Raw genomic sequence first — 25,962 nt, 5'->3', positions numbered from 1 at the left:
TATCGATTATCACCTATGCACTAAGCCGGCTTAGTCCTATAATACACTAGCTTTCTGCTTGTGTATGTGTTTCCATAAACCACTTTTTCCCTCTCTCTCAGTATAGTATTTCAAGAAATGAATGTGTTAGTTCTAAAGATTTAAACTAGTAACTGTTGCAAGGAGGATTATAATGGTACCAAAGGCTTGATCTGTCAGCATCTCTCTCCACTTAGTCATCATTTTTCTCTTTATCTGTTTCTTTTAAATGTGAAGAAAGATTATTTTCAGAGACCAATTATTCTGTAAGCCTTAGAAATTAAGAGAAAATGAAAGAACTCCTTTTCTGTTTCCCTTTGCTATGGAAAAGATTGAGGAAAAATATTCTTTCTTTTCCTCACCCACAGTTGTTTTGACTGTTTAGTGTATTAAACTTTTAGTACAAGCTTCAGATTTCTCTAACAATCCATTTCTCATTCTATGAAATCCTGGAGTCGGAAGAGATCCCAATACTTGAAACACCCACTGAAATTATTCTTTCATTAATGCAAAAAGATAAAATGTAAACAGTGACATATGTCAGATGAATTTTGGACAACAAAATAATGTGTTCCTTTTTTGACAAAAGTCGATTTTCCAAGATGAATAAAACGTAACTGTTTAGAAATTATACTTGAATAAAAAATGGTTAATTTTTGGCACTCTTGAAATCTAATAAAATGTGTCCTATTTTGTTGAGTGTAAAACTCTTTTCCCGAATTCCTTCCTAGTGTTTTAGGGTTTAAAAACGCAGTACAACTGCTGATCCTAGTGACTGCACTTGACATCTCAGCAAAAATTCTCCCCTCAGAATTCATATTTAAGATGGGAATTACTGAAAAGATTTAGTATAGATAATTTTTGGACATTTAGATACTGGGTATATGCATTTCACTTTTTCCATAACATTGCCATAACCTTATCTTGACTATGCTTTCGTGGCTGAATATTGTGAGCAGTTTCAAGTATAAAAATGTTTTTGTAATCGCAGTGAACTTGATGTCGTAGGTAAGACCACAGGTTTCAGAGAGAGAGAGAGAGAGAGAGAGTACTGGGTTCACATCACACACTTCTGTCCCTTCATGCCAGGGTACCTCAGGAAACGATTTATCCTCACTGGGCTTGTGATTCCGTCAATGCTAATAAAGGGACAGGAATACCGAACTTCCTTGGTAAAATGATTATGAAGATGAAAGTAAACGATACATTCAGAATTCCTCGGACAAATCACGGCACTTGGATTATCGGGTGTAACGGTCATCCGTAATGGGAGCAAGAGCAGTGCTTGTATCCATGGCACCCATTGTGTGAGGTGGTCATATGCCATGATTCCGAGCTAGGCAACACAGCATAAAGGGCAGTCGTGACTGCCGCTTCTGCCTGCAGAAGTGGCCAGAGAGGTTCAGGCTGCATCCTACTTTTAAGGAAAAAGAGATATTTAAACATTTTTCTTAACTTTCACACCAAAGGCATTCTTTCCCAAAAAAGAAGTATAAGGTAATTTAAGAATTGTTTTTGGTTTATTTTGCTAGGATGCTGTTCCTATTTGTGGACCTCGTACTTGGGGCAATAAATAAGGTAATGTAGCAGTGTAACCATTTTGAGTTTCTTCCAGAAAGATACCAGATATCGATGATTACCTATGCACTAGCAGGCTTAGTCTTATAATACGCTTGCATTATGCTGGTGTATGTGTTTCCATAAAGCACTTTTTTCCTCTTTCTCACTATATTATTTCAAGAAATGAGTGTGTTACTGGTAAAGATTTTAACCAGTTACTGTTGCAAGTAGGATTATAATGGTATCAAAGGCTTGATCTGTCAGCATGTCTCTCTTCATAGTCGTCATTTTTCTCTTAATCTGTTTCTTTTAAATCTGAAGAAAGATTATTTTCAGAGGACAATTCTGTAAGCTTTAGAAATTAAGAGAAAACGAATAAACTCCGTTTGATGTATAATTTCTGAATGACAAAGAAGCACAGGAATCAAATGATGTTAATTTTATATCCCTTTACTTTCGAAAAAGTTTATTGAGGAAAAATATTCTTTCTTTTCCTCACCCACAATTGCTTTGACTGTTTAGTGAATTAAACTTTTAATACAAGCTTCAGATTTCTCTAACAATCCATTTCTCATTCTGTGAAATCCTGGAGTCAGAAGAGCTCCCCATACTTGAAATACCCTCTGAAATTATTCTTTTATTAATGCAAAAAGCTAAAATGTAAACAGTGTCACGTGGCAGGTGAATTTTGGAGAACAAAATAATGTGTTCCTTTTTTGACAAAAGTAGATTTTCCAAGATGAATAAAACATAACTGCTTAGAAATTATCTTTGCCTAAAAAATGGTTAATTGTAACACTTGAAATTTAATAAAATATGCCCCATGCTGTTGATTGTAAAACTTTTGCCGGATTCCTTCCTAGTGTTTTAGGGTGTAAAAACGCTCTTAGTACAACTGCTGTTCCTACTGACTGCACTTCACATCTCAGCAAAAATTCTCCCCTCAGAATTCATATTTAAGATGGGAATTACTGAAAAGATTTAGTATAGATAATTTTTGAACATGTAGACACTGGGTAAATACATTGGCTTTTTCCATAACATTGCCATGACGTCATCTTGACTATGCTTTCATGGCTGAATATTGTGATCTGTATCAAGTATAAAAATGTTTTTGTAATCGCCATGAAGTACATGTAGTGGTTAAGACCACAGGATTCGGAGAGAAGGAGTACTGGGTTCACATCACGCACTTCTGTCCCTTAATGCCAGGGCACCTCAGGAAATGATTTAACTTCACTAGGGGTGTGATTCCCTCCATGCTAATATATGGACAGTTGAACCGGGCTTCCTTGGTAAAATAAGAAGATGAACGTAAACAATACATTCAAAATGCCTCGGACAAGCACGGCACTTGGATTGTTGGGTCTAACAGTCTTCTGTGATTGGAGGAAGAGCAGTGCTTGTATCCATGGCACCCATTGTCTGAGGTGTTCATATGCCGTGATTCTGAGCACGGCAACCCAACATAAAGGGCAGTCAGGACTGCTGCCTCTGCCTTCAGAAGTGCCCAGAGACGCTCAGGCTGCATCGTACTCTTTAAGGAGAAAGAGGTATTAAAACCTTTTTCTGCACTTTCACACCAAATGCATTCTCTCCCAAGAATGAAGTATAAATAATTTAAGAGTCGTTTTAGAATGTTTATTTTGCTTGGATACTTTTCGTAGGGTTGGACCTACTGCCTGGGGGTTTAAAGAAGGTCATGTAGCAGTGTATCCCTTTGAGTTTCTAAAAGAGAGATACCAGATGTCGAAGGTTACCTATGCACTAATGAGGCTTAGTCGTTTAATACACTAGCTTTCTGCTGGTGTATGTGTTTCCATAAACCACTTTTTTCCTCTCACTATAGTATTTCAAGAAATGAATGTGTTACTTCTAAAGATTTAAACTAGTAACTAGAAAGGAGGATTATAATGGTATCAAAGGCTTGATCTGTCACCATGTCTCTCTTCTTAGTCATCATTTTTCTTTTTATCTGTTTCTTTTAAATCTAAAGAGAAATTATTTTCAGGAACAATTTTTCTCTAAGCCTTAGAAATTAAGAGAAAACGAATAAACTTTTGATGTATAATTTCTAAATGACAAGGAAGCATAGAAATCAAATGTTGTGATTTTATTTCCCATTGCTATGGAAGAGTTTACTGAGGAAAAGTATTCTTTCTTTTCCTCACCCACAATTGTTTTGACTGTTCTGTGAATTCAACTTTTAATACAAGCTTCAGATTTCCCTAACAATCCATTTCTAATTCTATGAAATCCTGGAGTCAGAATACATCCCAATACTTGAAACAGCCACTGAAATTATTCTTTCATTAATGCGAAAAGATAAGATGTAAACAGTGACATGTCAGATGAATTTTGGAGAACAAAATGATGTGCTCTTTTTTTTGACAAAAGTCGATTTTGCAAGATGAATAAAACATAACTTTAGAAATTATACTTGGATAAAAAATGGTTAATTGTCGGAACTCTTGAAATTTAGTAAGATGTGCTCTATATTGTTGAGTGTAAAACTGTTTTGCAGGATTCCTTCCTAGTGTTTTATGGTGTAAAAACGCAGTTAGTACAACTGCTGTTCCTACTGACTGCACTTGACATCTCAGCAAAAATTCTCCCCTAAGAATTCATATTTAAGATGCGAATTACTGAAAAGATTTAGTATAGATAATTTTTGGACATGTAGACACTGGGTAAATGCATTGGCTTTTTCCATAACATTGCCATAACGTCATCTTGACTATGCTTTCGTGGCTGAATATTGTGATCAGTATCAACTGTAAAAGTGTTTTTGTAACCGCAGTGAAGTACATGTAGTGGCTAAGACCACAGGATACAGAGAGACGGAGTACTGGGTTCACATCACGCACTTCTGACACTTCATGCCAGGGCACCTCGGAAACGATTTATCCTCACTGGGCTTATGATTCCCTCAATGCTAATATAGGGACAGGAATACCAACCGTCCTTGGTGAAATGATTATGAAGATGAAAGTAAACAATACATTCAAAATGCCTCGGACAGAGCACGGCACTTGGATTTTTGGATATAACAGTCATCCGTGATGGGAGCAAGAGCAGTGCTTGTATCCATGGCACCCATTGTGTGAGGTGGTCATATGCCATGATTCCGAGCTTGGCAACACAGCATAAAGGGCCGTCATGACTGCCGCTTCTGCCGGCAGAAGTGCCCAGAGAGGTTCAGGCTGCGTCATACTTTTTATGGAAAAAGAGATATTTAAACATTTTTCTTAACCTTCACACCAACGGCATTCTTTCCCAAAAAAGATGTATAAAGTAATTTAAGAATCGTATTAGGTTTATTTTGCTAGGATGCTTTTCCTATTTCTGGACGTACTACTTGTGGCTATAAAGAAGGTCATGTAGCAGTGTATCCATTTTGAGTTTCTTCCAGAATGATACCAGATATCGATTATCACCTATGCACTAGGCAGGCCTAGTCCTATAATACAGTAGCTTTCTGCTGGTGTATGTGTTTCCACAAAGCACTTTTTTCCTCTCTCTCACTGTAGTATTTCAAGAAATGAATGTGTTACTGCTAAAGATTTAAACTAGTAACTGTTGCAAGGAGGATTATAATGGTTTCAATGGGTTGATGTGTCAGCATGTCTCTCCTGTTAGTCATCATTTTTCTCTTTATCTGTTTCTTTTAAATCTGAAGAAAGATTATTTTCTGATACCAATTATTGTGTAAGCCTTAGAAATTGAGAGAAAGCGAATGAACTCCTTTTGTGTTTCCCTTTGCTGTGGAAAAGTTTATTGAGGAAAAATATTCTTTCTTTTCCTCACCCACAGTTGTTTTGACTGTTTAGTGAATTAAACTTTTAGTACAAGCTTCACATTTCTCTAACAATCCATTTCTAATTCTATGAAATCCTGGAGTCAGAAGAGATCCCAGTATTTGAAACACCCACTGAAATTATTCTTTCATTAATGCGAAAAGCGAAAATGTAAACAGTGACATGTCAAGTGAATTTTGGACAACAAAATAATCTGTTCCTTTTTTGACAACGGTAGATTTTCCAAGAAGAATGCAACGTAACTGTTTAGAAATATGCTTGGATAAAAAATAATTAATTGTCGGAACTCTTGAAATTCAGTAAGATGTGCCCCATGCTGTTGAGTGTAAAACTGTTTTGCCGGATTCCTTCCTAGTGTTTTAGGGTGTAAAAACGCAGTTAGTACAACTGCTGTTCCTACGGACTGCACTTGACATCTCAGCAAAATACTCCCCTCAGAATTCATATTTAAGATGGGAATTACTGAAAAGATTTAGCATAGATAATTTTTGGACATGTAGACACTGCATATATGCATTGGCTTTTTCCATAACATTGCCATAACGTCATCTTGACTATGCTTTCGTGGCTGATTATTGTGATCAGTATCAAGTATAGAAATGTTTTTGTAATCGCAGTGAACTAGATGTCGTGGCTAAGACCACAGGTTTCAGAGAGAGAGAGAGAGAGTACTGGGTTCACATCACACACTTCTGTTCCTTCATGCCAGGGCACCTCAGGAAACGATTTATCCTCACTGGGCTTGTGATTCCCTCAATGGTAATATAGGGACAGGAATACTGACCTTCCTTGGTAAAATGAATATGAAGATGAAAGTAAACAATACATTCAAAATGCCTCGGACAAAGCACGGCACTTGGATTGTCGGGTGTAACAGTCATTCGTGATGGGAGCAAGAGCAGTGCTTGTATCTATGGCACCCATTTTGTGAGGTGGTCATATGCCATGATTCCGAGCTTTGCAACACAGCAGAAAGAGCAGTCAGGACTGCTGCCTCTCGCTGCAGAAGTGCCCAGAGAGGTTCAGGCTGCATCCTACTTCTTAAGGAAAAAGGGATATTTAAACATTTTTCTTAACCTTCACAACAAAGGCATCCTTTCCCAAAAAAGATGTATAAAGTAATTTAAGAATCGTTTTAGGTTTATTTTGCTAGGATGCTTTTCCTATTTCTGGACCTACTACTTGGGGTTATAAATAAGGTCGTGTAGCACTGTATCGATTTTGAGTTTCCTCCAGAAAGATTCCCGATATCGATGATTATCTATGCACTAAGCAGGCTTAGTCTTATAAAACACCATCTTTATGCTCGTGTATGTGTTTCCATAAACCAGTTTTTCCTCTCTCTCAGTATAGTATTTCAAGAAATGAATGTTACTGCTAAAGATTTAAACCAGTAACTGTTGAAAGGAGGATTATAGTGGTATCAAAGGCTACATCTGTCAGCATGCCTCTCCTCGTAGTCATGATTTTTCTCTTTATCTGTTTCCTTTAAATGTGCAGAAAGATTATTTTCAGAGACCAATTATTCTGTAAGCCTTAGAAATAAAGAGAAAACGAATAAACTCCTTTTGATGTATAATTTCTGATTGACAGGAGAATCAAATGTTGTTGTAAATTGTATTTCCCTTTGCTATGGAAAAGTTTATTGAGGGAAAATATTCTTTTCCTCACTCACAATTGTTTTGACTGTTTAGTGAATTAGACTTTAGTACAAGCTTCAGATTACTCTAACAATCCATTTCTCATTCTATGAAATCCTGGAGTCTGAATAGATCCCAATACTTGGAACACCCACTGAAATTATTCTTCTATGAATCCGAAAAGCGACAATGTAAACAGTGACATGTCAGGGGAATTTTGGACAACAAAATAATCTTCCTTTTTTGACAACGGTAGATTTTCCAAGATGAATGAAACGTAAGTGTTCAGAAATAATACTTGCCTAAAAAATAGTTCATTGTCGGAACTCTTGAAATTGAAAAAAATGTGCCCCATGCTGTTGAGTGTAAAACTGTTTTGCCGGATTCCTTCCTAGTGTTTTAGGATGTAAAAATGCAGATAGTACAACTGCTGTTCCTACGGACTGCACTTGACATCTCAGCAAAAATTCTCCCCTCAGAATTCATATTTAAGATGGGAATTACTGAAAGGTTTAGTATAGATAATTTTTGGACATGTAGTCACTGGGTATATGCATTGGCTTTTTCCATAACATTGCCATAACGTCATCTTGACTATGCTTTCATGGCTGAATATTGTGAGCAGTATCAGGTATAGAAATGTTTTTGTAATTGCAGTGAAGTACATGTAGTGGCTAAGACCACAGGTTTCAGAGAGAGTACTGGGTTCACATCACACACTTCTGTCCCTTAATGCCAGGACTCCTCAGGAAACGATTTAACCTCACTGGGCGTGTGATACTTCCGTGCTAATATATGGAGTGTAGAACCCGGCTTCCTTGGTAAAATATTATGAAGAAGAAAGCAAGCAATACAGTGAAAATGTCACGGACAAAGCACGGCACTTGGATTGCTGGGTGTAACAGTCTTCTGTGATGGGGGCAAGAGCAGTGCTTGTATCCATGGCACCCATTGTGTGAGGTGTTCATATGCCATGATTCTGGGCTTGGGAATCCAGCAAAAACGGCAGTCATGACTGCTGCATCTCGCTACAGAAGTGCCCAGAGACGGTCAGGCTGCACGTTACTTTTTAAGGAGAAAGAGGTATTTAAACATTTTTCTTCACTTTCACTCCAAAGGCATTCTCTCCCAAGAAAGAAGGATAAAGTAATTTAAGAGTCGTTTTAGTATATCTATTTTGCTAGAATTCTTTTCCTATGGCTGGACTTACTACTTGGGGCTATAAATAAGGTCATTTAGCAGTGTATCCGTTTGAGTTTCTTCCAGAGATACCAGATATCGAAGATTATCTATGCACAAAGGAGGCTTAGTCGTTTAATACACTAGCTTTCTGCTGGTGTATGTGTTTCCATAAACCACTTTTTTCCTCTCACTATAGTATTTCAAGAAATGAATGTGTTACTGCTAAAGATTTAAACTAGTAACTGTAGAAAGGATTATAATGGTATCAAATGCTTGATCTGACACCATGTCTGTCTTATTCATCATTTTTCTCTTTATCTGTTTCTTTTAAATCTAAAGAAAAATTATTTTCAGAAACCAATTATTCTCTAAGCATTAGACATTAAGAGAAAACGAATAAACTTTTGATGTATAATTTCTAAATGACAAAGAAGCATAGAAATCAAATGTTGTGATTTTATTTCCCTTTGCACAGGAAAAGTTGACTGAGGAAAAGTATTCTTTCTTTTCCTCACCCACAATTGTTTTGACTGTTCTGTGAATTAAACTTTTAATACAAGCTTCAGATTTCCCTATCAATCCATTTCTAATTCTATGAAATCCTGGAGTCAGAAGAGATCCCAATACTTGAAACACCCACTGAAGTTATTCTTTCATTAATGCGAAAAGCTAAAATGTAAACAGTGGCATATGTCAGATGAATTTTGGACAACAAAATAATGTGTTGCTTTTTTGACAAAAGTCGATTTTCCAAGATAAATGAAACGTAACTGTTTAGAAATTATGCTTGGATAAAAAATGGTTAATTATAGGAGCTCTTGAAATTTAGTAAGATGTGCCCTATATTGTTGAGTGTAAAACTGTTTTGCCGGATTCCTTCCCAGTGTTTTAGGGCGCAACGCAGTTAGTACAACTGCTGTTCCTACTGACTGCACTTGAAATCTCAGCAAAAATTCTCCCCTCAGAATTCATATTTAAGATGGGAATTACCGAAAAGGTTTAGTATAGATAAATTTGGGACATGTAGACACTGTGTATATGCATTGGCTTTTTCCATAACATTGCCATAACGTCATCTTGACTATGCTTTCATGGCTGAATATTGTGATCAGTATCAGGTATAGAAATGTTTTTGTAATTGCAGTGAAGTACATGTAGTGGCTAAGACCACAGGTTTCAGAGTGACAGAGTATTGGGTTCACATCACACACTTCTGTCCCTTAATGCCAGGACACCTCAGGAAACGATTTAACCTCACTGGGCTTGTGATTCCTCCATGCTAATATATGGACTGTAGAACCGGACTTCCTTGGTAAAATATTATGAAGAAGAATGCAAACAATACATTCAAAATGCCTTGGAGAAAGCACAGCACTTGGGTTGCTGGGTGTAACAGTCTTCTGTGATGGGAGCAAGAGCAGTGCTTGTATCCATGGCACATATTGTGTGAGGTCTTCATATGCCATGATTCTGAGCATGGCAACCCAGCATATAGGGCAGTCAGAACTGCTGCCTCTCGCTGCAAAAGTGCCCAGAGACGTTCAGGCTGTATCGTACGTTTAAGGAGAAAGAGATATTTAAACATTTTCACTTTCACACCAAATGCATTCTCTCCCAAGAATGAAGTATAAAGTAATTTAAGAGTCGTTTTAGAATGTTTATTTTGCTAGGATACTTTTCTTAGGGATGGACCTATTACCTGGGGGTATAAAGAAGGTCATGTAGCAGTGTATCCCTTTGAGTTTCTTCCAGAGAGATACCAGATATCGAAGATTACCTATGTACTAAGCATGCTTAGTCATTTAATACACTAGCTTTCTGCTGGTGCATGTGTTTCCATAAACCACTTTTTTCCTCTCTCTCACTGTAGTATTTCAAGAAATGAATGTGTTACTGCTAGAGATTTAAGCTAGTAACTAGAAAGGAGGATTATAACGGTATCAAAGGCTTGATCTGTCACCATGTCTCTCTTCTTTGTCATCATTTTTCTCTTTATCTGTTTCTTTTACACCTAAAGAAAAGTTATTTTCAGGAACCAATTACTCTCTAAGCCTTAGAAATTAAGAGAAAACGTGTAAACTCCTTTTCATGTATAATTTCTAAATGACAAAGAAGTATAGAAATCAAATGTTCTGATTTTATTTCCCTTTGCTATGAAAAGGATTACTGAGGAAAAATATTCTTTCTTTTCCTCACACACAATTGTTTTGACTGTTCCGTGAATTAAACTTTTAATACAAGCATCAGATTTTCCTAACAATCCGTTTCTCATTCTATGAAATCCTGGAGTCAGAAGAGATCCCAATACTTGAAACACCCACTGAGGTTATTCTTTCATTAATGCGAAAAGCTAAAATGTTAACTGTGACATATGTCAGATGAATTTTGGACAACAAAATAATGTGTGCCTTTTTTGACAAAGATCGATTTTCCAAGATGAATAAGAACGTAACTGTTTAGAAATTATACTTGGATGAAAGAGTTTCGGAACTCTTGAAATTTAATAAAATGTTCCCTATGTTGTTGAGTGTAAAACTCTTTTCCCGAATTCCTTCCTAGTGTTTTAGGGTTTAAAAACGCAGTTAGTACAACTGCTGTTCCTTCTGACAGCAGTTGACATCTCAGCAAAAATTCTCCCCTCAGAATTCATATTTAAGATGGGAATTACTGAAAAGATTTAGTATAGATAATTTTTGGTCATGTAGACACTGCGTATATGCATTGGCTTTTTCAATAACATTGCCATAATGTCATCTTGACTATGCTTTCGTGGCTGAATATCGTGATCAGTATCAAGTATAAAAATGTTTCTGTAATCGCAGTGAACTAGATGTCGTGACTAACCACAGGTTTCAGAGAGAGAGAGAGAGAGTACTGGGTTCACATCACACACTTCTGTCCCTTCATGCCAGGGTACTTCAGGAAACGATTTATCCTCACTGGGCTTGTGATTCCCTCAATGCTAATATTTGGACAGGAATACCGACCTTCCTTGGTAAAATGATTATGAAGATGAAAGTAAACAATACATTCAAAATGCCTCGGACAAAGCACGGCACTTGGATTGTCGGGTGTAACAGTCATCCGTGATGGGAACGAGAGCCGTGCTTGTATCCTTTGCACCCATTTTGTGAGGTGGTCATATGCCATGATTCCGAGCTTGGCAAGACAGCATAAAGGGCAGTCAGGACTGCTGCCTCTCGCTGCAGAAGTGCCCAGAGAGGTTCAGGCGGCATCCTACTTCTTAAGGAAAGAGAGATATTTAAACATTTTTCTTAACCTTCACACCAAAGGCATTCTTTCCCAAAAAAGATGTATAAAATAATTTAAGAATCGTTTTAGGTTTATTTTGCTAGGATGCTTTTCCTATTTCTGGACCTACTACTTGGGGGTATAAATAAGGTCGTGTAGCAGTGTATCCATTTTGAGTTTCTTCCAGAAAGATACCAGATATCGATGATTACCTATGCACTAAGCAGGCTTAGTCCTATAATACACTAGCTTTATGCTGGTGTATGTGTTTCCATAAACGACTTTTTCCTCTCTCTCAGTATAGTATTTCAAGAAATGAATGTGTTACTGCTAAAGATTTAAACCAGTAACTGTTGCAAGGAGGATTATAATGGTATCAAAGGCTTCATCTGTCAGCGTGTCTCTCCTCGTAGTCATCATTTTTCTCTTTATCTGTTTCTTTTTATGTGAAGAAAGATTATTTTCAGAGACCAATTATTCTGTAAGCCTTAGAAATTAAAGGAAAATGAATAAAGTCCTTTTGATGAATAATTTCTGATAGACAAGCACAGAATCAAATGCTGTAAATTTTATTTCCCTTTGCTATGGAAAAGTTTATTGAGGAAAAATATTCTTTCTTTTCCTCACAACTGTTTTGACTGTTTAGTGAATTAGACTTTTAATACAAGCTTCATATTTCCCTAACAATCCATTTCTCATTCTATGAAATCTTGGAGTCAGAAGAGATCCCAATACTTGAAACACCCACTAAAATTATTCTTTTATTAATCTGAAAAGCTAAAATGTTAACAGTGACATATGTCAGGTGAATTTTGGACAACAAAATAAACTGTTCCTTTTTTGCCAAAGGTAGATTTTCCAAGATGAATGAAACATAACTGTTAAGAAATAATACTTGCCAAAAAAAATGTTCATTGTTGGAACTCTTGAAATTGAATAAAATGTGCCCCTTGCTTTGGAGTGTAAAACTGTTTTGCCGGATTCCTTCCTAGTGTTTTAGGATGTAAAACGCAGTTAGTACAACTGCTGTTCCTTCTGACAGCAGTTGACATCTCAGCAAAAATTCTCCCCTCAGAATTCATATTTAAGATGGGAATTACTGAAAAGCTTTAGTATGGATAATTTTTGGACATGTAGACACTGAGTATATGAATTAGCTTTTTCCATAACATTGCCATAACGTCATCTTGACTATGCTTTCATGGCTGAATATTGTGATCAGTGTCAAGTAGAGAAATGTTTTTGTAATTGCAGTGAAGTACATGTAGTGGCTAAGACCAGAGGTTTCAGAGAGACAGATTACTGGGTTCACATCACACACTTCTGTCCCTTAATGCCAGGACACCTCAGGAAACGATTTTACCTTACTGGGCGTTTGATTCCTCCATGCTAATATATGGACTGTAGAACCGGGCTTCCTTGGTAAAATATTATGAAGATGAAAGCAAACAATACATTCAAAATGCCTAGGACAAAGCACGGCACTTGGATTGCTGGGTGTAACAGTCTTCTGTGATGGGAGCAAGAGCAGTGCTTGTATCCATGGCACCCATTGTGTGAGGTATTCATATGCCATGTTTCTGAGCTTGGGAATCCAGCAAAAAGGGCAGTGAGGACTGCTGCCTCTCGCTACAGAAGTGCCCAGAGACGTTCAGGCTGCATCGTACTTTTTAAGGAGAAAGAGGTATTTAAACATTTTTCTTCACTTTCACACCAAAGGCATTCTCTCCCCTGAAAGAAGGATAAAGTAATTTAAGAGTCGTTTGAGAATACCTATTTTGCTAGAATTCTTTTCCTATGGCTGGACCTTCTACTTGGGGCTATAAATAAAGTCATGTTGCAGTGTATCCGTTTGAGTTTCTTCCAGAGATATACCAGATGTCGAAGATTACCTATGCACTAAGGAGGCTAAGTCGTTTAATGCACTAGCTTTCTGCTGGTGTATGTGTTTCATAAACCACTTTTTTCCTCTCTCTCACTGTAGTATTTCAAGAAATGAAGGTGTTACTGCTAAAGATTTAAACTAGTAACTGTAGAAAGGAGGATTATAACGGTATCAAAGGCTTGATCTGTGACCATGTCTCTCTTCTTTGTCATCATTTTTCTCTTTATCTGCTCATTTTAAATCTAAAGAAAAATTATTTTCAGGAACCAATTACTCTCTAAGCCTTAGGAATTAAGAGAAAACGAACAAACTGCTTTTCATGTATAATTTGTAAATGACAAAAAGCATAAAATCAAATGTTGTGATTTTATTTCCCTTTTCTATGAAAAAGATTACTGAGCAATTATATTCTTTTCTTCACCCACAATTTTTTGACTGTTCAGTGAATTAAGCTTTTAATACAAGCTTCAGATTTTCCTAACAATCCTTTTCACATTCTATGAAATCCTGGAGTCAGAAGAGATTCCAATACTTGAAACACCCACTGAAATTATTCTTTCATTTGTGCGAATAGCTAAAACGTAAACAGTGTCATATGTCAGATGAATTTTGGACAACAAAATAATGTGTTCCTTTTTTGACAAAGGTCGATTTTCCAAGATGAATAAAACGTAACTGTTTAGAAATTATACCTGGATAAAAAATGGTTAATTGTAGGAACTCTTGAAATTTAATAAAATGTGCCCTCTATTGTTGAGTGTAAAACTGTTTTCCCGAATTCCTGCCTGGTGTTTTAGTGTGTAAAAACGCAGTTAGTACAACTGCTGTTCCTACTGACTGCACTTGACATCTCAGCAAAAATTCTCCCCTCAGAATTCATATGTAAGATGGGAATTACTGAAAAGATTTAGCATAGATAATTTTTGGACATGTAGACACTGGGTATATGCATTGGCTTTTTCCATAAAATTGCCGTAACGTCATCTTGACTATGCTTTCGTGTCTGATTATTGTGATCAGTATCAAGTATAGAAATGTTTTTGTAATCGCAGTGAACTAGATGTCGTGGCTAAGACCACAGGTTTCAGAGAGAGAGAGAGAGAGTACTGTGTTCACATCACACACTTCTGTCCCTTCATGCCAGGGCACCTCAGGAAACGATTTATCCTCACTGGGCTTGTGATTCCCTCAATGCTAATATAGGGACAGTAATACCGAACTTCCTTGGTAAAATGATTATGAAGAGGAAAGTAAACAATACCTTCAAAATGCCTCGGACAGAGCATGGCACTTGGATTTTCGGGTGTAACAGTCATCCGTGATGGGAGGAAGAGCAGTGCTTGTATCCATGGCACCCATTGTGGGAGGTCATATGCCATGATTCCCAGCATGGCCACACAGCATAAAGGGCAGTCAGGACTGCTGTCTCTCGCTGCAGAAGTACTCAGAGAGGTTCAGGCTGCATTTTACTTTTTGTTTTTTTGGTTTTTTTTGTAGATAATTATTTTTTATTAAAGGGTAGTTGACACACAGTATTAGTTTAGTTTCAGGTGTAACAGTGATTCAAAATTTATATAAATGATAATTTTAGGTTAAAAGTCTTCATTTATTATTATTATTTTTAATTTTATTTATTTTATTTTAGAGGGCATCTCTCATATTTATTGATCAAATGGTTGTTAACAACAATAAAATTCAGTGTAGGGAGGTCGATGCTCAATGTAGAATCATTAATGCATCTCAAGTCTAATTCTCATCAGTCTCCAATCTTCTGAAGCATAATGAACAAGTTCTTACATGGTGAACGAATTCTTACATAGTGAATAAATTCTTACATGGTGAACAATACAAGGGCATTCATCACAGAAACTTTCGTTTTTGATCACGCATTATGACCTATAAACAATCAGGTCAAATAGGAATATTCGTTTGATTTTTGTACTTGATTTATATGTTGATCCCACATTTCTCCCTTTATTATTACTATTTTATTTTTAATAAAATGCTGAAGTGGTAGGTAGATGCAAGATAAAGGTAGAAAACATAGTTTAGTGCTGTAAGAGGGCAAATGTACATGATCAGATGATCAGGTGTGTGCCTATGGACTAAGTATTATTCCAGGCTAGACAAGGGCAGCAAAACATCCACGGATGCAGAAGATTTCTCTCAAAGCAGGGGGGGTGAGGTTCTGAGCCTCACCTCTGTTAATCCCCAAATTCTCACCTGATGGCCCCCCTGCGACTGTGCCTGTCTTAGGTTTTCCTCCCTTGAGGAATCTTACCCGTCTCTGGCTAACCAGTCATCTTCCGGGGCCATACAGGGAAATGTAAAGTTGGTAAGTGAGAGAGAAGCCATATTGTTTGAAAAGGTTAGCTTTTTACTTCTTTGCAGATTTATGCCCTGTGGCTTCTATGCCCAGCCCTTGTCTCGAGGTATCTTTACCACGTGGAGGAATTATGATACTCGGTAACTTCGATATGAGGCACGAATACTATTTAACGGTTGTAATTAGGAAGGAAGAAGAAAAGCTATAGATGTAGCATATGGAAGGAAACATGGGAGGATTGATTATTTCTTTGACATATCTTCTTGTAGTGTACCTTAAGTATGTATAGGTTTTAAACTACTAACTTGCACACACATATTAACATAATAGGAATACGGTCACATAAACAAAGCAAATCTATATTTACCATCTATCTCCAGTGAAGCCAAGAAAACCATTTAGGCACCCTAGGCATTTGTGAAAATTTGTCTATGATATGATGGATATTGTCCAACTGTACTTGAACAGTCTGAGAAAAATCAGACAAATTAAAGCAGCCTATTTCTGGGATATGTTCACATCCCATATGTTCTTTTAACCGTAGATAGTCTGTAGTCATAACATTTTGGAGTGCTACACCTTGCACCCCTCCCAACTCCTGGTTGAGTTCCAACAGTACAGATCCGGTCAAATTCGTTGTCTCACTTTATGCACATGAGAGCCAAGACATCTCCCTCCTCATTCTAATGGCAAGTCCAGGAGATGGTGGGGTGGACGCAGCCACAACCGCAGCATCGCCCGGATCCCTGTGGAGGCTTTTTGATGATCATCCCCCGGCACAAGTCCTCCAGAGAGTGCTGATGCCGGAACGTCCTCCTCATATCGTATCTTAGTTCATTTTCTGGGTATCCAAGCTAGGCCTTGATATTCTGCATAGAAATAAACAGACCCTTTGCCCACAGTTTGACATGCCCTCTATATCACTGTGCAGAACTCATTGGAGGTCAGCACACAGTAACTGCTTTTTTTTTTTATTAAGAGAAAGGAATATTATCAGAAAAGAGTACCTCCATAGCTGGTCATCTAACACCCTTTAAGTGATCAACATTAAGGATATTTAAAGCATGCGTGGATCTTTGATTTACCAATAGCTTTATCCTATCAAGGAGTAATCCCACTTTTATTTCTTTCTTTTTTTTTTAATTTTTAATCTACACTTACAGGAAGAATACTATGTATACTATGCTCTCCCCTATATCAGGTCCCCCCTAACAACCACATTATGGTTACTGTCCATCAGCTTCGCAAAATGTTGTAGAGTCACTACTTGTCCTCTCTGTGTTGTGCAGCCCACCCTCCCCTTTCTCCCTCCCCAAATGCATGCTAATCTTAATACCCGCCTTCTTCTTCCCCCACCCTTATCCCTCCCTGCCCACCCATCCTCCCCAGTTCCTTTCCCTTTGGTACCTGTTAGTCCATTTTTGGGTTCTGTAATTCTGCTGCTGTTTTGTTCCTTCAGTTTTTCCTTTGTTCCTATACTCCTCAGATGAGTGAAATCATTTGGTATTTCTCTTTCTCCACTTGGCTTATTTCACTGAGCATAATACTCTCCAGCTCCATCCATGTTGCTGCAAATGGTTGGATTTTTCCACTTCTTATGGCTGAGTAGTATTCCATTGTGTATATGTACCACATCTTCTTTATCAAGAAGATATTGTAGAGTCAAGAAGATTTGTTCAAGAAGAGGTCACTCATGTTTATGTGTAAGAGGTTTTTGCCTATGTTTTTTTCCAAGAGTTTAATGGTTTCATGACTTACATTCAGGTCTTTCATCCATTTTGAGTTTACCTTTGTATATGGGGTTAGACAATGGTCCAGTTTCATTCTCCTACATGTAGCTGTGCAGTTTTGCCAGCACCATCTGTTGAAGATACTATCATTTTGCCATTGTATGTCCATGGCTCCTTTATCAAATATTGCCGTGGCGAGGACCTCCAGTACTATGTTAAATAACAGTGGGGAGAGTGGGCATCCCTGACTAATTTCCGATTTCAGAGGAAAAGCTTTCAGCTTCTCGCTGTTCAGTATAATGTTGGCTGTGGGTTTATGATGTATGGCCTTTATTATGTTGTGGTAATTGCCCTCTATTCCCATTTTGCTGGGAGTTTTTATCATGAATGGATGTTGAATTTTGTCAAATGCTTTTTCAGCATCTATGGAGATGATCATGTGGTTTTTGTCTTTCTTTTTGTTGATGTGGTGGATGACGTTGATGGATTTTCGAATGTTGTACCATCCTTGCATCCCTGGGATGAACCCCACTTGGTCATGGTGTATGATCGTTTTGATATACTGTTGAATTCAGTTTGCTAATATTTTACTGAGTATTTTTGCATCTACATTCATCAGGGATATTGGTCTGTAATTTTCTTTTTTGGTGGGGTCTTCGCCTGGTTTTGGTATTAGGGCGATGTTGGGTTCATAGAATGAGTTTAGGAGTATTCCCTCTTCTATTTTTTGGAACACTTTAAGGAGAATGGGTATTATGTCTTCTCTGTGTGTCTGATAAAAGTCTGAGGTAAATCCGTCCGGCCCGGGCGCTTTGTTCTTGGGTAGTTTTTTGATTTCCGTTTCAATTTCTTTGCTCGTAATTGGTTTGTTTAACTTTTGTGTTTCTTCCTTGGTCAGTCTTGGGAGGTTGTATTTTTCTAGGAAGTTGTCCGTTTCTTCTAGGTTTTCCAGCTTTTTGGCATATAAGTTTTCATAGTAGTCATTAATAATTCTTTGTATTTCTGCGGAGTCTGTCGTGATTTTTCCATTCTCATTTCTGATTATGTTGATTTGTTTTGGTTCTCTTTCTCTCTTAATAAGTTGGGCTAGAGGCTTTTCTATTTTGTTTATTTTCTCAAAGAACCAGCTCTTGGTTTCGTTGATTTTTGCTATTGTTTTATTCTTCTCAATTTTGTTTATTTCTTCTCTGATCTTTATTATGTCCCTCCTTCTGCTGACTTTAGGCCTCATTTGTTCTTCTTTTTCCAGTTTTGATAATTGTGATGTTAGACTGACTATTCATTTGGGATTGTTCTTCCTTCTTCAAGTGTGCCTGGATTGCTATATATAGTTTCCTCTTAAGACTGCTTTCACTGCGTCCCACAGAAGTTGGGGCTTATTGTTGTTGTTGTCATTTGTTTCTATATATTCCTTGATCTCTATTTTGATTTGTTCATTGATCCATTGATTATTTAGTAGCATGTTGTTAAGCCTCCATGTGTTTGTGAGCTTTTTTGTTTTCTTTGTAGAATTTATTTCTACTTTTATACCTTTGTGGTCTGAAAAATTGGTTGGTAGAGTTTCAATATTTTGGAGATTACTGAGGCTCTTTTTGTGAGCTAGTATGTGGTCTATTTTGGAGAATGTTCCATGTGCACTTGAGAAGAATGTATATCCTGTTGCTTTTGGATGTAGAGTTCTATAGATGTCTATTAGGTCCATCTGTTTAGGGTGTTGTTCCGTGTCTCTGTGTCCTTACTTATTTTCTCTCCGGTGGATGTATCCTTTGGGGTGAGTGGTGTGCTGAAGTATCCTAAAATGAATGCATTGCAGTCTATTTCCCTCTTTAGTTCTGTTAGTATTTGCTTCACATATGCTGGTGCTCCTGTATTGGGTGCATATATATTTAGGATGGTTATATCTTCTTGTTGGACTGAGCCCTTTATCATTATGTAGTGTCCTTCTTTATCTCTTGTTACTTTCTTTGTTTTGAAGTCTATTTTGTCTGACATTAGTACTGCAACCTCTGCTTTCTTCTCAATAAAATATGTTTTTCCATCCCTTGACTTTTAGTCTATGCTTATCTTTGGGTTTAAGGTGAGTTTCTTGTAAGCAGCATATAGATGGGTCTTGCTTTTTTATCCATTCTACTACTCTGTGTCTTTTGATTGGTGCATTAAGTCCATTTACATTTAGGGTGACTATTGAGAGATATGTGCTTATTGCCATTGCAGGCTTTAGATTCGTGGTTACCAAAGGTTCAAGGTTAGATTCTTTAGTGTCTTACTGCCTAACTTAGCTCGCTTATTGAGCTGTTATATACACTTTCTGGAGATTCTTTCCTTCTCTCCCTTCTTATTCCTCCTCCATTCTTCGTATGTTGTGTGTTTTCTTCTGTGCTCTTTTTGGGGTGCTCCCATTTAGAGCAGTCCCTGTAGGATGACCTGTAGAAGTGGTTTGTGGGAAGCAAGTTCCCTCAGCTTTTGCTTGTCTGGGAATTGTTTAATCCTGCCATCATATTTAAATGATAGTCATGCTGAATACAGTATCCTTGGTTCAAGGCCCTTCTGTTTCATTGCATTAAGTATATCATGACATTCTCTTCTGGCCTGTAGGGTTTCTGTTGAGAAGTCTGATGTCAGCCTGATGGGATTTCCTTTATAGGTGACCTTTTTCTCTCTAGCTGCCTTTAAAACTCTTTCCTTGTCCTTGATCCTTGCCATTTTAATTACTATGTGCCTTGGTGTTGTCCTCCTTGAATCCTTTCTTTTGGGGGTTCTGTGTAATTCCATGGTCTGGTTGATTATTTCCTCCAGTTTGGGGAAGTTTTCAGCAATTATTTCTTCAAAGAGACTTTCTATCCCTGTTCCTGTTTCTTCTTATTCTGGTATCCCTATAATATGAATATTATTCCTTTTGGCTTTGTCACATAGTTGTCTTAGTGTTGTTTCATTCCTGGAGATCCTTTTATCTCTCTCTATGTCAGCTTCTATACGTTCCTGTTCTCTGGCTTCTATTCTTTCAATGGCCTCTTGCATCTTATCCATTGTGCTTATAAATCCTTCCAGGGATTGTTTCACTTCTGTGATCTCCTTCCTGACATCTGTGATCACCCTCCGGACTTCATCCCACTGCTCTTGCATTTTTCTCTGCATCTCATCCCATTGCTCTTGCATTTTTCTCTGCATCTCTGTCAGCATGTTCATGATTTTTATTTTGAATTCTTTTTCAGGAGGAGTGGTTAGGTCTGTCTCCTCAGGTGTTGTCTCTGTGATCTTTGTCTGCCTGTAGTTTTGTGTTTTCATGGTGATAGAGATAGTGTGCAGAGCTGGTACAAGTGACCACTGGAAGAGCTTCCCTTCTTGTTGGTTTGTGGCCTTCCTCACCTGGGAGAATAGCGACCTCTAGTGGCTTGTGCTGGGCAGCTCTGTGCAGACAGGGCTTCTGCTTCCTGTCCGGTTGCTATGGGGTTTATCTCCGCTGTTGCTCTGGGCGTGTCCTGGCTGGGGCTGCTCCTCCAAAATGGTGGAGCCCCGTTGGAGGGGGAGCGGCTGGGTGGCTATTTATCTCCGTAAGGTGCCTCTGTGCTCCCTGCTGCCCAGGGGGTTAGAGTGTCCAGAGATCCCCGGATTCCCTGCCTCTGGTCTAAGTGACCTGTCCTGCCCCTTTAAGACTTCAAAAAAGCACTCTCCAAACCAAAACAACAACATCAACAATGAGAGAGGGAACAGAAAAAAAAAAAAAGGAAAAAACACTTTTTTTTTTTTTTTTGTCCTCAGGCGCCGGTCCCAGGCACCCACTCACTGGTCCTGCTGCCCTGCCTCCCTAGCACGAGGGTCCCTGTCCCTTCAAGGCTTCCAAAAAACACCCGCTCACTGGTCCCACATGGAAAAATGCGTGATATTCTTTGTCCTCAGGCGCCGGTCCCAGGCACCCACTCACCAGTCCCGCCGCCCTGCCTCCCTAGCACCAGGGTCCCTGTCCCTTTGAGGCTTCCAAAAAGCACCTTCCAAAAAGAGAAAAAAAAAGGGGAAAAATGCGTGATTTCCTCAGTCCTCAGGTGCCGGTCTCAGGCACCCGCCCACCGGTCCCGCAGGGAAAAACACAGGATATTCTTTGTCCTCAGGCGCCGGTCCCAGGCACCCTCTCACAAGTCCCACTGCCCTGCCTCCCTAGCACTGAGGTCCCTGTCCCTTTAAGGCTTCCAAAAAGCACTTGCCAAAAAGAGGAAAAAAAGGGAAAAATGCGCGATTTCCTCCGTTCTCAAGTGCTGGTCCCAGGCACCCGCCCACCGGTTCCACAGGGAAAAACGCGGGATATTCTTTGTCCTCACGAGTCGGTTCCAGGCACCCGCTGTCCAGTCCCGTTGCCCTGCCTCCCTAGCACCGGGGTCCCTGTCCCTTTAAGGTTTCCAAAAAGCACTTGCCAAAAAGAGAAAAAAAAGGGGGAAAAACGTGCGATTTCCACTGTCCTCAAGTGCCGGTCCCAGGTACCCGCTCACTGGTCCCGCCACCCTGCCTCCCTAGCAATGGGGTCCCTGTCCTTTTCAGGCTTCCAAAAAGCAGTCGCCAAAAAAAAAAAAAAAAAAAAAACGCTCCTGTTTCTTTCCACCCGCTGGGAACTGGGGGGAGGGGCGCTCATGTCCCGCCGGGCCGGGGCTTGTGTCTTAACCCCTTTGCAAGGCGCTGGGTTCTTGCAGGTGTGGATGTGGTCTGGATGTTGTCCTGTGCCCTGTGGTCTCTATTTTAGGAAGATTTTTCTTTGTCATATTTTCATAGCTCTATGTGTTTTTTGGTGGAGATTTCCACTGCTGTACTCATGCCGCCATCTTGGCTCCGCCTCTGCATCCTACTTTTTAAGGAAAAAGATATTTAAACATTTTTCTTAACTTTCACACCAAAGGCATTCTTTCCCAAAAAAGAAGTATAAATTAATTTAAGAATCATTTTAGGTTTATTTTGCTAGGATGCTTTTCCTATTTCTGGACGTACTACTTGTGGCTATAAAGAAGGTCATGTAGCAGTGTATCCATTTTGAGTTTCTTCCAGAATGATACCAGATATCGATTATCACCTATGCACTAGGCAGGCCTAGTCCTATAATACAGTAGCTTTCTGCTGGTGTATGTGTTTCCATAAAGCACTTTTTTCCTCTCTCTCACTGTAGTATTTCAAGAAATGAATGTGTTACTGCTAAAGATTTAAACTAGTAACTGTTGCAAGGAGGATTATAATGGTATCAAATGCTTGATGTGTCAGCATGTCTCTCCTCTTAGTCATCATTTTTCTCTTTATCTGTTTCTTTTAAATCTGAAGAAAGATTATTTTCAGAGACCAATTCTTCTGTAAGCTGTTGAAATTAAGAGAAAATGAATGAACTCCTTTTGTGTTTCCCTTTGCTATGGAAAAGATTATTGAGGAAAAATATTCTTTCTTTTCCTCACCCACAGTTCTTTTGACTGTTTAGTGAATTAAACTTTTAGTACAAGCTTCAGATTTCTCTAACAATCCATTTCTCATTCTATGAAATCCTGGATTCAGAAGAGATCCCAATATTTGAAACACCCACTGAAATTATTCTTTCATTAATGAGAAAAGCTAAAATGTTAACAGTGACATATGTCAGGTGAATTTTGGACAACAAAATAAACTGTTCCTTTTTTGCCAAAGCTAGATTTTCCAAGATGAATGAAACATAACTGTTAAGAAATAATACTTGCCTAAAAAAATGTTCATTGTTGGAACTCTTGAAATTTAATAAAATGTGCCCCTTGCTTTTGAGTGTAAAACTGTTTTGCCGGCTTCCTTCCTAGTATTTTAGGATGTAAACCGCAGATAGTACAACTGCTGTTCCTACTGACTGCACTTGACATCTCAGCAAAAATTCTCCCCTCAGAATTCATATTTAAGATGGGAATTACTGAAAAGCTTTAGTATAGGTAATTTTTGGACATGTAGACACTGGGTATATGAATTAGCTTTTTCCATAACATTGCCATGACGTCATCTTGACTATGCTTTCATGGCTGAATATTGTGATCAGTGTCAAGTAGAGAAATGTTTTTGTAATTGCAGTGAAGTACATTTAGTGGCTAAGACCACAGGTTTCAGAGAGACAGAGTACTGGGTTCACATCACACACTTCTGTCCCTTAATGCCAGGACACCTCAGGAAACGATTTCACCTCACTGGGTGTTTGATTCCTCCATGCTAATATATGGACTGTAGAACCGGGCTTCCTTGGTAAAATACTATGAAGATGAAAGCAAACAATACATTCAAAATCCCTCGGACAGAGCACGGCACTTGGATTGTGTGGTGTAACAGTCTTCTGTGATGGGAGCAAGAGCAGTGTCTGTATCCATGGCACCCATTGTGTGAGGTGTTCATATGCTATGATTTTGAGTTTGGCAGCCCTGCATAAAGAGCAGTCAGGACTGCTGCCTCTTGCTGCAGAAGTGCCCAGAGACGTTCAGGTTGCATCGTACGTTTTAAGGAGAAAGAGATATTTAAACATTTTTCTTCACTTTTACACCAAAGGCATTCTCTCCCAAGAAAGAATTATAAAGTAATTTAAGAGTCGTTTTAGAATGTTTATTTTGCTAGGATTCTTTTCCTATGGCTGGACCTACTACTTGGGGTTATAAATAAGGTCATGTAGCAGTGTATCCGTTTGAGTTTCTTCCAGAGAGATACCAGATATCGAAGATTACCTCTGCACTAAGCAGGCTTAGTCGTTTAATACACTAGATTTCTGCTGGTGTATGTGTTTCCATAAACCACTTTTTTCCTCTCTCTCACTATAGTATTTCATGAAATGAATGTGTTCCTGCTAAAGATATAAACTAGTAACTGTAGAAAGGTGGATTATAATGTTATCAAATGCTTGATCTGTCACCATGTCTCTCTTCTTAGTCATCATTTTTGTCTTTATCTGTTTCTTTTAATTCTAAAGAAATATTATTTTCTGGAACCAATTACTCTCTAAGCCTTAAAATCTAAGAGAAAACGAATAAACTGCTTTTGATGCATAATTTCTAAATGACCAAGAAGCATAGGAATCAAATGTTGTGATTTTATTTCCCTTTGCTATGGAAAAGTTTACTGAGGAAAAATATTCTTTCTTTTCCTCACCCTCAATTGTTTTGACTGTTCAGTGAATTAAACTTTTAATACAAGCTTCAGATTTCCCTAACAATCCATTTCTCATTCTATGAAATCCTCGAGTCAGAAGAGATCCCAATACTTGGAAACACCCACTGAAATTATTCTTTCATTAATGCGAAAAGCTAAAAGGTAAACAGTGACGTATGTCAGATGAATTTTGGACAACAAAATAATGTGTTCCTTTTTTGACAAAGGTCGATTTTGCAAGATGTATAACACGTAACTGTTTAGAACCTATACTTGGATAAAAAATGGTTAATTATCTGAACTCTAGAAATTTAATAAAATGTGCCCCATACTGTTGAGTGTAAAACTGTTTTACTGGATTCCTTTCTAGTGTTTTAGGGTGTAAAATCGCAGAAAGTAGAACTGCTGTTCCTACAGACTGCACTTGACATCCAAGTAAAAATTGTCCCCTCAGAATTCATATTGAAGATGGGAATTAATGCAAAGATTTAGTATAGATAATTTTTGGGCATGTAGACTCTGAGTATATGCATTGGCTTTTTCCATAACATTGCCATACGTCATGTTGACTATGCTTTCGTGGCTGAATATTGTGATCAGTATCAAGTATAAATATGTTTTTGTCGAGGTGGAGCCAGGATGGCGTGAGTAGAGCAGTGGAAATCTGCTCCCAAAAATACATAGAGCTATGAAAATATAACAAAGAAAACTCTTCCTAAAATAGAGACCAGAGGACACAGGACAACAGCCAGACCACATCCACACATGCAAGAACCCAGCGCCTTGCGAAGGTGGTAAGATATAAGCCCCTGCCCAGCGGGACCCGAGCGCCCCTCCCCCCGGCTCCCGGCAGGTGGAAAGAAACTGGAGCGGTTTTTTTTTTTTTTTTTTTTGGCAAGTGCTTTTTGGAAGCCTTAACGGGACAGGGACCCCGTTGCTAGGGAGGCAGGGTGGCGGGACCGGTGAGCAGGTGCCTGGAATCGGCACCAGAGGACAAAGATCACACGTTTTTCCCTACGGGACTGGTGGGTGGGTGCGTGAGACCGGCACCTGAGGACGGACAAAATTGCGCGTTTTCCCCCCTTTTTTTTTTCTTTTTGGCGAGTGCTTTTTGGAAGCCTTAAAGGGACAGGGACCCCGTTGCTAGGGAGGCGAGGCGGCGGGACCAGAGAGGGGGTGCCTGGGACCGGCGCCTGAGGACAAAGATTATTGCGCGTTTTTCCCTATGGGACCGGTGGGCGGGTGCCTGAGACTGGTGCCTGAGGACGGAGGAAATCGGGTGCTTTTCCCCTTTTTTTTTCGCTTTCTGGTGAGTACTTTTTGGAAGCCTTAAAGGGACAGGGACCCTGGTGCTAGGGAGGCAGAGCAGCAGGACTGGTGAGTGGGTGCCTGGGACAAAGAATATCGCGCGTTTTTCCCTGCGAGACTGGTGGGCGGG

The 25,962-nt window shown here is 38.7% G+C and overlaps 1 protein-coding gene across 4 annotated transcripts in view; it reads left to right on the top strand.

Annotated features, from left to right (window-relative positions):
* The window catches only part of LOC118969894 (uncharacterized), a 102,554-nt gene that overhangs the window by 39,609 nt on the left and 36,983 nt on the right, over positions 1-25,962 (top strand). The window contains exon 5 of one of the 4 annotated variants that reach the window (XM_073218751.1): positions 1,551-1,596. The exons of the other annotated variants lie outside the window; for them this stretch is intronic. Coding sequence (XP_073074852.1) covers positions 1,551-1,596 — 46 coding nt within the window. The remainder of the gene's footprint in view (positions 1-1,550; positions 1,597-25,962) is intronic. 4 annotated transcript variants of the gene reach the window in all.

Source organism: Manis javanica, chromosome 12, assembly GCF_040802235.1.
Source record: "Manis javanica isolate MJ-LG chromosome 12, MJ_LKY, whole genome shotgun sequence".
Lineage (NCBI taxonomy): Eukaryota > Metazoa > Chordata > Mammalia > Pholidota > Manidae > Manis > Manis javanica.
The sequence above is the reverse complement of the archived record's forward strand: the minus strand, read 5'-3'. Positions and strand labels throughout refer to the sequence as shown.